Genomic DNA, 13658 nt, shown 5'->3' with positions numbered 1-13658 from the left:
GGCCATTAAGGTTAGGACAGTATTTTATACATATTTTAACTGTTTCTATTAAATACCATAAATGTGCGTCTAATCCATCCTAATTTGTCAGGGAGCAAAATGTGAGAAAAGTAAGCTCAGGTAGACTCTAGACATCTTCAGATAAAATGTGGCTTTTCTACCCTAGGAAGATGGGTTAGTTTGCTTTTGTATACCATTTTTCTATTTTATAACCTAAGTGCTCATGTGTTACAAATTACCCCAATATCGAATTAAAGACTACTATGCAGTATAAGTACCATGAGAAACACCCACTGTTTGGCACCCAAACTTAAAACAAAAATTACTGCAGCTTTATAATTTAAAGCACAGTGTGTGCCATCAAGGGCAGTCAGATGGGGTTTTGTTAACCTAAATAGTTATACAAAACTATAAGTATAGCTAAAGAGGTTATACAAAAAAAATATGGATGCGTGTATGTTAATAACTTCTAAGAAGAAAAATCAAACAACAACAAAAAACCACCACTGCATAATACATTTCCAGACTTTCAAGGAAAGGAATCTAAAGTGAACACGTGTTTAAAAGTTAATGTCTGAGTCAGATGTTGAAGACAGAAGTCCTATTACAGAAGTACATTAAAGACTTAGAAGAGCTAGCAATGTCACAATGCCCAGGCACAGACATAGGCAGGTTGGGCATAGGGACGAAACAAAAAGTAACAACTTTGAAGGAGTAATATCAAGCTAAGCAAAAAAATTTTTGATTTTTCTATTTAATGGGACAGCCTCTGGCACAGCAACGTCCAATTATTGTTTCCACTGACCCAATTTAGACTGCTCAAAAAAGAAAAGCAGAGAAGGCTTTTATGAACACAAGCTTTTGTTAAGAGCTGTAACAAAAGTTTCTGATCCTTGGATTAAAAAAGAAAAATTACAGGTAAGTATGTCACTGAGTTCAGTTCCATCTGTACTACTGAAAATTCACTATAATGTAAAAGGCTTTTCCACAAAGACTGCAATATGCTGCAGAGGAAAAGTTAACATGCAGTCAGTTACTTTGGTGTATGTGTGCATGAAAAAAAGGCAAAAGTACTGAAGCAAGAAGTGAGATCTGAAGATGACTGTTGCTATACAGGCTCTCAAGAAACACACACAGCCCACAGCAATGCTTTAAGAGTTTCAAAAGTAGTATGATGTAATTGCAATGACTGTTGTACATGCTTGATTTAAAACAATGCATAACACTGCAGTTCAATTACCTATTTTTCACACACACGCTTTCTAACTGCCTTGCTTACTAGCTGCTGAAGGGCCTCACACACGATGCATTTTACTCAGGTTTGCCCTAAGTTCCAATGGTGACTCCAGTTTGGTTCAACATAATTCCAAGGCACTGTCCCCCCTCCAAATTCTTTTAAATTGTTTCAACTGTCCTTTACCTTCCCACCCTTTTCTCACCACAATTTGATACCAGAGGTAAGTTTGTTAAGTTTGTTTCATTTATACTGGGATGGAGACAAGCCAATGAAGGAAGCAGTGACCAAAAGGTACCTAAATTTGACCTTGGACAAGCCAACGGATGGATAAGAGCAAATTTGTAGCTTCAGAGATGTACCTTATTACAGAAAGTATAAGTTAATATTGTTTCATTATATACAGAAATAATCCATGTTGCTTAGCAACAATTACAGCAAGCTACTCTGATGATTTTAAAAGTTTTGATTCCTCTTGAAAATGGACTAGCACCATAAGAACTGGACACCTGGAGAAACATGAGGAAAGTCTCTTCGGAAGCAGCTAGTATCTCTCGTATCTACTTTCAGCAAAAAATTAGTAAGAATCAAGAGATCAGAAACTGGATCACAGTCCTTCAATACCAAAAAAAAACCCCAAAAAGCCTTTTAGGGCATGTATATACATATATAAATTCAGCAACTGTCAGGCACGCTTACAAAATAAAACCAGAGGCTGTTTAATTTTACTTAGAGTATTGAGAAAATCCTATTATGGTCCAGATACCCTGACAGGGAAGAGAAATTTCCTGAAACTTTGGAATTAATATGGAAACTCAACATGCTCAGTTTTTAATAATATATTTCAGAGAGACTGTGAACCAACTACTGATTAGCCTCCTGCCCTTCCTAAAGCCTATTAGCCGATTAGTAGCAAACATCTACTAATGTCCTAGAGCTCTATTATAGTTATGTTTCAAGGGACTTGCAGAGGCTTTAGTGAAAATTTATCGGGGGAAAAAGCAGCAGCAGCAGTGTAGAAAAGGAAGGAAAAAAAATCATGCAAATTCCTTAGACTTAGTCCTCCAGACTTAAAGATGGAAAAGAATCAACTTTCACCTTTTCCTTTATTGCATCAACCTGCAAAGGAATTCAGAAGGTGCAGCTTAGAAAAAAATCAAATTCCATATTGAGCATAAAAAGGTAGAATCAGCAACAAAGGTTTAGGGGAGAAACATCTAACCACTAAAAAAGGTATGAGAAAAGTGAAAATAAGGGCATACTGGAAGCAAAACTTAGAATTTTTTTTTTTTTTTTTTGACTTCAGAGCTTATCGCAGAAGAGTTTATGCTAGAGTCAGTGTGAAAGAAAGCAGCTTAATCACTAGTAAAATTTACAGCACTTCGGTTAACAGCAGCTTAGAGCCAGGTCTCACAAGTTGGCATTATGCATAAGAAAAGAAGCTATTCTCATCTATGGCTAAGACACAAGGCGAATGTTTTTCCTCTTACGCTGGACTTTAAGCAGTTTATACACAGAAAATGTTAATTCTTAAAAAATTATAACTAACACATGATATCTAATTAGATGGCAGCCCAAGGAAATATTCAGTTATACTGGGGGTTGTTAGTAGTGCTCTTCCCCCTACTTTAACTCAGGCATTTTGAAGAGATCAGATATGAAACTCTGATTTTAATAAGCATGTTTTGCTTTGACAAAATGGATTCTTTAGGACCATTTAAATATGTTCTATAGTATGGAAGCTAGTAGCTGTTGAGGACAGGGGTAAGTAAAAAACATCTTAACATCAAAAATGGACATTAAGATGAATAAGTGAATTTTATAAAATGATTATACCCCCAGCTTGTTTAATGCACTTTTACGAAATGTGTCATTAATTGTTAACCTCCTACAATATTTTTAAATAAGGGGTTAAACTATCAAAATATTGAGAAGATTAACAGGTTATTAAGAATATAGGTGTAGCTTCCCTAGGGGAAACAGACATACATATTAAAGTCAAGAACCGACCAAACAGAAGGGAATCTACACTACTAAGTTATGGTCATCTGAGTTACAAGAATTGATTTGAGGAAGACATTATTTTGACAAAAAGGTTTCTATCAAACATTAAAAAAAAAACAAAAACAAAAAAACCCATACAACATGGACATAATACTATTCGCCCCTCAGAAATACATTCTGAGGTATTCTGAGGGTAAACATTCTGACAAGTTATGTTTGAGTTCCCTTTCCATTCAATGTCATTTGTGAGATATTAAAAATTACTGGAGGATAGGAATATTTTATGATCAACTAAATTACTTCTACTAGAGAAAAAAACATTTGAAAACAAAGTCTGTACATGGAATTTTACATATCCTCAAGATAATTAGTTCTCAGCGGTGCCATTACCTTTGTCAGGTATTCCTTCATGACCTGGATGAAATAGGGCATGGCAAAATCCATGATATTGTGCCTCCATGCAGTTTCCAGGACAACATCTGGCCTTAAAAGATCATAACAAGTAAAGAGACAAGCTCCAAAGCACTCTCTTTTTTCTTCCTGCAAAAACCACTGTAGGAGTTCTTCAGCCAACTCAGTATCTTTAGATTCAGAGGCATACTGCATTGCATCCTATTTAAAGGAAAGGATGAAGGTCAAACATTAAATTCAAATACACTGAACTGGTAAACTAAGTAATACAATGGGGAAAAAACCTCCCAGTTATATCATTTAAATTAAGGATTTCCTGAAAGAAAAGGAAAAGACAAGGTAAAGCTTTTTTTTTTTTTAAAAACAAAGAGACGTTTGACATAAACATAAGACAGCCTCCAGAATCAAGAAATCGACTTAATTATCATCTCCTCAAGCAGGAGCTTAAAGGCAGTTCTCATACTTGCAAAAACTAATACTTTTATAGACCATAACCACTTATAATATACCATTCCAGGGTTAACACAGATCATCTAGTATTTGGCTTAAGAGCCCCACCCCCACCAACTTTATTCACCTTGTACAGGCTATCTTTCTTGCACAGCTCCACACTCTGTTTCCAGCGATTGTTGCCTTTGAAGAGATAAGCAGCAATTCTTCTGAACTCAATGAGTTCATGTTTTTCCAAACGCTGAGCAAGCGAGATATTGTCAAAGTTGTCATAAGCATCTATCGATGTTCGCAGAGCCTTAAAAAAATAAAACAAAGCCATTCAAATGCCAAACCAGTATTTCATTTTAGTTTAAATTTTATGTCCCATCGTTCTTGATCAATGAGCCATTATTGTAATACGACAGCCTAGATTCAAGAATCAAACCGCAAAGTTGTAATATGAACAAGTATCAACATTCCTCAATCTAACTGTTTAACAATAAAGTCCTTCAAGGCACTATAAAATTTCTAAAGGTACCATGTTTTTCTCCAAAGTTTTCAGTATCAAGGACTAACGTGAATGGTTATGAAATTGGAAGGATTTGTAATCTGGAGGGTAAGGTTTTATGCTCTAGGTAAACTCCTGATACAACTCAACATGATATTCAGTCATAGAGATCAGCATGGGATCTGAGACTGAAAAAAAACCATGTTGACAGTAAGAGAAAGACAAAGGCAACTAGCTTAACTTTAATTCTGTTTTTGCAAAATCCTTCACAAGGGAAAGTTTACTAAGAGACAGGTACTAATATGCTCTTGGGCAAGAAAAAGACTAAAAGAGTTAATACTGTGTAAGTTTTATGGACTAGTTTAAGAGCTCAAAAACTTTTTCAACTCAGTCTACAGTCTAGATGTTTAGGTATTTTTCTAAAGCATTAACTTGGACAAGATCTAGGCAGAATTCTGCAAACTTGGCATTTAATTAGGAGACATCAGATTTACCAATCCTGAAAACTTCACTAAATTTAGATCTGTGGCACTCAAGTACCTACTATTTACAGTCCTAAGGGATGATGGGCTTTTTGTTTTTACTGCAGAACATACCAACTTTACAACTCAATGATAACCTGAGTTTTGAGAATACATGAAAGAACCAAAAAGTTTTACCTGATAATCTTCTTCTGTAATAAAGAGGTTGTTCAGTGATTCATTCACAGATTTGTTGTTGTGGTTCTGGACTGAACGCAAATATGGTTTCACCAGTGGTAGCTGTTTAACCTTTAAAATAAGAGTTTGTTACAAATGTCGTACATTGCTAAAGTTCCATGGACAAAAGTTATCCAAGAATGTCTTAGCTCCTTGCTATGAAGTTTTGAGGTTTTAAAAATTATTACCTTGCTGAAATAATTGACTGCACGAGTATGATCCAACCGTGGAGACAGCACCATCAGCAAATCATTTAACAACAGTGGCTTGAATTCTAAGTAGAATTGTATTGCTCTGTAGTATAGTTCCACATTGGCAACCTAAAACAGCAAAAATCCATACATGAGGTAGAGTTACTTCCTAATGAGCTTTCTCTTTCTGAAGACTTTCTCTTCTGAAGAAGGTACACACCTTGGTAATGATATCTTTGAACTGCCCTTCTTTCCACGCATCAGTCGGATGATTCATCATGGTAATTATGGCATTATCATATTCTTCGTACTTGTCATACAAAAACACCAATTCTGCCCAAAGATGAGCTTGTTCTGCAGCTCTTAGCACCTGCATGAGAAAGATTTAATTGCTTTAGATAGATAGGGGTCTCTAATTCTAATTAACAGCAAAAAACACCTTTCTTATTAAAATTAAAGTATTCATTTTAGCTACAGAGTTGCCTTAAAATTAAAGGTTGGTTACCTTAGGAATGTTCACTCTGGACCAGAACAGCTCCAGGTGCTCCCGCATTTTCTGTGGCTTAAACTTAGAATACAGAATAGCTAATTCGGTGAACATTCCCATATGAGCTCGCTCAAGTCCCAGTGCTGCTTCCAACATGGTTATCAGCTCTTCAAAATATCCACGATCCTAAATAAGAGAAAAATGCAATTAAAGACAAGAATATCTGTGGCAAAAGATCTCAGTTAATACAAAAGACTCAGTTAATTACCTGATAGTAGTTGATAAGTTCCTCCAATTCATCTGCATGTACTACAATATGAAGCCCACACATTTGAGCGAGACGGAACTCTTTCCCATCTACACAGGCAAAGCAGACCTACAATATAAAGAATTGCAATTATGTGAACTCAAGTGTAAACATGGCTGGTTAATTCAATTAATCAGTTTAAAGAACATTCCTAAATAGCATCTTAATTCTTCACTCAAACTGTTGTTTAGATTACCTCTTTCCATGTTCGAGTACTGTTAGCTTTCCTAGCTCCATCAACAGCTGCCTGATATTCACCCAGGTGAACCAGAGTAGATGCCAAGCGTCCAAAATTGGAAACATTATTGTACAACAACTTAGCAGCATCATACATTTTTTCATCATAACAGCGGTCACCAACCTGAAAAAAAAACAAAAACCATTTTCAGTAAGCCTAAACTTAATCTTCTTTCCAAAGTTACAACTCAATTTAATACTAAGAAACAATATTTTTCCTTAGAAACTTTCAGTTGCCACTTCTTGATCCTACTAAGCTAATGAAGTTGCTCAACTATTTTTACACTCCTAAAAAAAAAATCGGAACAGGAAACCCACTTGCTGGATATGAGCGTTATTTGGCCCATTGATGAACTCTTCTAACTCTGCAAGGCGGTTTGTTTTAGCCAGTGCAAATATCAATTCTGTCTCCACATAGGATTCACGAGCCTTCTTACGGGCCATCTGCAAGTACTTCACCAGTTCTTCCCAGTTTCCTAGGTATAGAGAAACAAATAAGTAAACCCAAACACTAACATACCAACATTTATCTTTTCACTGAAGCAAATGAGAATTGCTATTAATTTCCCCTTCAAAGAGACAGTATAGAGAATAACAAATATAAACAGTGAAAGGCATCAAAATAGTGAAACTTCTATTATGCCTCTGTATTATTGCTGACCAAATGAATAGGTGAATCCCCTTTTTCCTTAAAGTTATTGGATTAGAGATAGGTGAGAATTTTGAGACTTCAAAACAGAAAATTAAACTTCCCCATGGAACTTTTAAATTCACAAAACAGACTCTCTTTATCTGAACTAAGACGGAGGGCAAACAGCCATGCAGTCTCTAACTCCTACTTAATACAGAAGAGACATATAACTTAATGCTTAGCTTAGGTACATTTTCTGAGGTGGCAAACACATAAAAGTGAGAAGTCATACCACTAGTATTGGCAGCCTGAACAACTTCCATGTAGGATGAAGGATCATCTGCTTTGATGTAAGAATCAATGGCTTCTTTCACCATTCCTTTCTGTAGCTGGGCTTTTGCGAGCTGACTCCAGACTGCAGGTTCATTGCAGCGTTCAGCAAATTCATATGCCCGATCTAAGTTTCCAATATGTTCGATCAAGACCTAGGCAACCAATTTTTAATCAGAGTTACAGTACAATGAATCTTACCACACAGCAATTACATTTAAACGGTTAGGATTTTATTGCTCTTCTATTGCCACAGCAATAAATTATGCCCATTCTCACAGGACAATACATACATTGAATCAAGACAAGGTACTACATTTAGTAAATCAACTCAGGTAATCTGTAGATTTACCTGCACTGCTGAAGTATTGACGTCAAATTTCCGAAAAATGGCAAATGCTTCTTCAAACAGCTCATTGCTGATGGCGATATTGGCAATATCTGGGGCATCATAATTATCCAGGCGGTTAATATATTCCATAACACGGGTACGGTCAGCCTTGATTGCAGTGAGGATGAGGAGGTTTTGCAGATTCCTTTAAGAAAGAAAGATTTGAATGCAATGTTTGAAAAGCTCATTAGTCATAAAGAAAAAACACTGCAGCTAAAGAGTATTTCGCCTCAGGAGGTAGGGTGACAAGAGGGTATTAGAAAAGTGAGAATTTAGACAACATTCTTTAATCTTTGTCTCTGTTCCTTCTCCAAACTGACAGGCTATAATTAAAGACTAACTATAAAGAGCCAATAGATCCCTCTTCACAGGATACCTGTGTTCACTGAATACAGAGTTATCAAGGACAATTTTCTCCAGCAGTTCAATGAGTTCATTAGGAAGGTCTGCAGTCATAAAAGCCTTGACAGTTACTGACACTTCTTCAGGGTCCTGAGTCTCAGACAAGGCTGTCTGTACAACCTGCAGAGGATATACAGTGAATAAGTACTGAGAGTCAAGGTGGTTTTGATGATATTATCTAATAAGAATAAGCTGGCCTCAGTAGAAAATGAAATAGGCAGAGAAGAAGGAACAAGATAAAATACCTTTAAATTTACCACCCAAAGGTCTTTTTACATAAATCCACATATACCTGTAACATGTATACTTTCGTTCTCTTGAAAAAAAATCACCAATTACATAATTTCTAGCTTTTCCCTGATTAAAATATTATCCATAATAACCACTCCTCATTATCACTTTAATGATTACATACAATTCAACCATACAGATGTGGCATTATATACTCAGTAATTCCTCTATTTCTGGCTATTTGCATAGTTCCCAGATGCACCAATGAACATTTTTTCTAGGAAGCTTTGTATTAACTTGGGAATTTTCCTTAGAAATGCTTCCTAAGAATGAAAAATTAATATTCTTTAATTTATTCCCTTCTATATTTATACTTCTACCAACAATTTTAGAACCATTATTAACAACCTTCAATTTTTAAGGTTTTAAAAAATGTTTTCAATTTTTATATAGATATAAACCCGCATCTCCTTTGCAGGTCTATGCTTACTCTATTGAGATTTATTTAACATTTACCCACTAGGTCATTTGTATTTTCTCACCAATTCTTATCCTTTGCTGATTTACCACTGTCTTGAACGTTTCTAATCAACTGAGTCACTTCTCAGGTATTAGTAAATAGCAATTCTTATTCATTTTATTAAATGTTTAATTTACTGTTATCCTTTTAACTATGATGAATTGAGGAAGTCTTATATAATTAAATTCTCTCTTTCGGGATGTATTTTCTTCGAGAAGATATATTTCACTTTTGTTAACATTTATGATATATATATATTTTAGTACAATTTTTATTTTCTTCTACTTTTTACTGCCATCTCTCATAGTTAAATATGATCCATTTGAGTATATTTGGTATATGATGAGGCAAAAGGTGTTATTCATAGTTAAAAAGATGAGCCTTAAACACATTTGCCAATTTTACCTGATCGATGAGAGGTCTCCTGTAAGGATTGCTTTCCAGCAGCACACTACCCCACAGTTCTGGATCTTTTCGCCGTACCAGATAGCGGGAAAGACTTTTGAAGAGGGAATTCTCATTGCAAACCTAAATGATATTAAAGATTAATTTCATGGTAAGAGATAAAACCTTTTTATAGACTGACTTTACTTTTAAAAGGTTATTTCCTATCATTATACCTAGTTTATTTTTTTATAGCAAAAAAAAAAAATCCATTACTTTTACATGTATCTTTAATAGGTCACAACCATATTTTTCTTATTAAAATTCAATCAACAGAAAAAACATACTTATTAATTTTTGGAGGCTTTTAAAAAGCACCCTGATGTGGGATCTATATTTGGACTTCATATTCTACTCTACTAGACTATCTATTCATGCACCAGGATGCCAAGTTTTAATTATAGAGGCTCTGTAATGTGCTTTAATAACTGGTAGGGCTAGTGCACCTTCATAGGTTTCTTTTCAGTGTTTTACTAACTATTCTTGTGTGTTTATTTTCCCATGTGTATATGCATACATATATTCATATATTAATGTGTATGTACATAGATGCATTATATCCTAGCTCTGACCACTGGAAGACCCTAGAAGGAAATATAACTAGAGCCTAGATCTGGGTTTCTAATGGTACTCCCCACTAAAAGGGATCAAAGTTCCCCAGAAAAATGAATGATCCAGGGCTGGGGAGGGTATAAAATGAGCATGGTATAACTTGTTGGGCCAGGAAACAAAAAAGTGCTCCAAGAGCAATGAGACCATGACACAAAGCCATGAGAGGCAGGTTGATGGGATTTTTATCAGTCAAAACTGGAGTAATTTGAAAATCAAAACAATGGATTATAACCCACAGAACTCATGAGTGCATGAATATATGCATGCTGACTGATAAATGCGGAGAAAGGGATAAAGTTGGAAAATCATTATTTTGCAACCAACACATTAAGACTGGTTGAATAAGAATCAATAGATTCAAAACTGGGGGGCAGGGGAGCCATACATACACACACACGCACGCACACACACACGCAAACACACACACACACAGTAGGATTCTCGCATTGTCTTAAATGTCTCTTCACAAAGTACTTAATATCTGCAAGGGGAAATATATCTGCAAGGGGAAATCTATTTATACAATAGGAGAAATTGACAACTTGATAAAAAGTGACCCCCAAAATGAAGGACAAAAGGACATTAGGTGCTTCTGCATGTTATAGCATGAGAAAAACAAAACATCACTTAAGTAATAAATTTTGGATGGAAACGTACAATCTAAATCTAATCAGGAGGAACGATAAGAGAAACTCAAAGCGAAGAACATTCTATTTTTTTAAAAAAGACTTTTCATTTATAAGAAATATACAGAATAGGTGAATCCACAGAGACGGAAGGCAGTTTGGAGGTTGTCAGGGGCTGGAAGGAGGCAGGAATGTGGAGCAACTGCTTAATGAGGACTGGATTTCCTCATGTGGCAATGAAAATTTGGAACTAGAGAGAGGTGTAGTGATTACAAACATTGTAAATGTACTGCAGCTGAATCGTTCCCTTTCAAATGGTTAATGTAATGTGAATTTTACCTCAATAAAAAGTTACACATAGAGAAAAAGACTTTTTACAGTTATGTCTGTCAATAAAAGACAAAGAAAGTGTAAAGAATTGTTTTGGATTAAAAGAGACAAGATAGATATGACAAGTACATGCAATATGTAATCCTAGACTGGAGGGAAAAAATTTCTTTTAAAAGACATTACTGGGTCAATTGACAAAACTGGAATAAAACAGACTGTAAAAAGTATTCTACTTGGGTCAGACTGACTGAGGTTGCCATCTACAATGTGGTTATGAAAGAGAATATCCTTATTCTTAATAAATACACAATGAAGAGGTATAAGGCCATGAGGTATGCAATTTATTCTCATATGGTTAAAAATTTAGATGTGTCTATACATACATACACATATATATAAACATATACATATGTGTGTGTGTACATATGAGTGTATGAGAACATAAGTGATAAAACTAGCGGGGTTAAATGTTAATGGGTGAATATAAGCTTAATCAACTACTTGAGCCAGTTTAAGTTCATAATTATCAGCAAAGTTTTTTAAAAGAGCATGTATCTTCCAAAGATGCTCCATATTACCTAAAACCACTCTGAAACTCTCAAAATTCACTAATCCAACATTATATATCAGGTTTTTAAAAAAATGCAGTCTTGGGACTTCCCCGGTGGCACAGTGGTTAAGAGTCCACCTGCCAATGCAGGAGACGTGGGCTCGATCGGGGAAGATCCCACATGCTGCGGAGCAACTAAGCCTGTGCGCCACAACTACTGAGCCTGTGCTCTAGAGCCCGTGAGCCCCAACTACTGAGCCCGCGTGCCACAACTACTGAAGCCTGTGCGCCTAGAGGCCGTGCTCCGCAACAAGAGAAGCCACCACGATGAGAAGCCCGCGCACCGCAACGAAGAGCAGCACCGCTCGCCACAATTAGAGAAACCCCACACACAGCAACAAAGACCCAACACAGCCAAAAATAAATAAATAAATTTACTTTGAAAAAAAAAAAAAATGCAGTCTTCTCTGTACACGTTCAGCTAGCAGTACTCACATTAATAAGTTCCAGATCACACTGGCCACGTTCATAAGCAACACAGGCTAGATGTGGATCTCTCTTCTCACAATACTTTCCAACAACACGACTGTCATAATAAGGATTTTCCCGAAGAAATCGCTCTGGGTTGTTATTACTGTCTATGTAGATTTTGGCTAAAGCATTGTGAGTAGCAGGCTCTTCACAGCCCTCATGAATTCTAGCCTCCAGCCAAGGCAGAAGCAGTTTCAATCTAGTAAAAAAAAAAAAAAAAAAAAAAAAAAAAGGAAAAGAAACACACAAAAAAACCCCACATATACACATATTATATTATAAATAGCACATTCTTGACACACTATGTAAGTACCTTATGGTCTATAATGTACTTTCCCATACACTATTTTGAATTCTCAACACGCCTACTACAAATTGCGAAACTAAGACTTGGAGATGGTTAAATGATTTGCCCAAGATTACACAGAAGGTATATATAAGACTGTCTTTCATACTCTCCCAGATCTATCTGCTACATTATCTAGACAGGATATAGAAAAAAGAAGATTATAGGTTCATAGATTGTTCTTAAAACTGGACAAAATGGCTGGACTTTGGATAAGTTTTGTTTAGGAGTAGGATAGAGATGTGGTATGAAAAAATAGGCCTGATTATCTGAAGTTCCTTTTAATTTTCACACAAGTAACATACAACATTACCTAAAGCCAAAAGAAATAGTACCCTAAATATATACTGGGAAAAAAATCTGGTAGCTTTAGAAGCTCTAGCTTTAATACCTCTAGCAGTCATACAATCACTCCACCAAGGGCCATGGTTTTGCTAAGTTATAGCTTATATTTCAATGGTCCAGATGACCAACACTCTTTTACCATGGTTTAAATAACAAAATTGTTACAACCTATAATCACTTTAGTCTCAAACTTTAAAAATTTCTCAAACATTTTCTGAATGTTTGAAACATTCAGATATAAACTCTATGAATACCATTAGCAGAACACCTGTACCACCTCAGGTTAAAATTAAACCCCATTCTTGATAACCTTTTCATAGCTACAGTAACCTCCTACTATTATACCAACCTCCTACTATTGTACCAACCCACTAACCTCATTTACTACATCAGCACTTTCTGAACACAAAATGTCCTGGCTAAAAAAAGACTTCACTGTATAAGTATTAGAAGCACTCACACTATGTTCTCCTCTACTGGAAATTCATAATTCATATTATCATATCAAGGTTCAATTTAAAAATGAGTTTAACCCAGAGTTACACAGGGAACTCTTTTCTTTTGTCATGCTTGAGAAGAATTTATCAGAGAAGAATTAGTCATTAAATATGGTGGTATCATACCTAACCAAAAGGAGGCTTTTTACGTAGTTTACATTAAAAACATATAGCTACATGGTTTGACTCTGTGTATAAATATGCAAAGAAGGTGATCAACTAGATTAACAGATATTCTATATGACAGCTGTAATAGTTCAGAAAACAGTTTTGTTTGTTTTTTTTTCAGAAATAGAGCAAGCTACAGCTAGCTTATCACTTCTAAATTAGGTATCTCCAGGGAATTAAGGTCCATGAGTTACT

The 13658-nt window shown here is 35.5% G+C and overlaps 1 protein-coding gene across 5 annotated transcripts in view; it reads right to left on the bottom strand.

The window, feature by feature from the left end:
• The window catches only part of CLTC (clathrin heavy chain), a 65981-nt gene that overhangs the window by 9907 nt on the left and 42416 nt on the right, over window positions 1–13658 (bottom strand). For 3 of the 5 annotated variants that reach the window (XM_067714520.1, XM_067714521.1, XM_067714518.1), the window contains exons 17-31: window positions 12072–12306; window positions 9420–9542; window positions 8238–8383; window positions 7823–8006; window positions 7433–7625; window positions 6828–6985; window positions 6469–6633; window positions 6234–6341; window positions 5984–6151; window positions 5699–5848; window positions 5476–5607; window positions 5249–5359; window positions 4227–4397; window positions 3629–3850; window positions 2333–2353 (exon numbers count right to left, since the gene is read on the bottom strand). In XM_067714520.1, the coding sequence (XP_067570621.1) occupies window positions 2333–2353; window positions 3629–3850; window positions 4227–4397; window positions 5249–5359; window positions 5476–5607; window positions 5699–5848; window positions 5984–6151; window positions 6234–6341; window positions 6469–6633; window positions 6828–6985; window positions 7433–7625; window positions 7823–8006; window positions 8238–8383; window positions 9420–9542; window positions 12072–12306 (2287 nt within the window). The remainder of the gene's footprint in view (window positions 1–2332; window positions 2354–3628; window positions 3851–4226; window positions 4398–5248; window positions 5360–5475; window positions 5608–5698; window positions 5849–5983; window positions 6152–6233; window positions 6342–6468; window positions 6634–6827; window positions 6986–7432; window positions 7626–7822; window positions 8007–8237; window positions 8384–9419; window positions 9543–12071; window positions 12307–13658) is intronic. The other 2 variants (XM_067714522.1, XM_067714519.1) reach the window with 1 other exon arrangement.

This window comes from Pseudorca crassidens, chromosome 19, assembly GCF_039906515.1.
Source record: "Pseudorca crassidens isolate mPseCra1 chromosome 19, mPseCra1.hap1, whole genome shotgun sequence".
Lineage (NCBI taxonomy): Eukaryota > Metazoa > Chordata > Mammalia > Artiodactyla > Delphinidae > Pseudorca > Pseudorca crassidens.
This window is presented reverse-complemented; position numbering and strand designations above follow the sequence as displayed.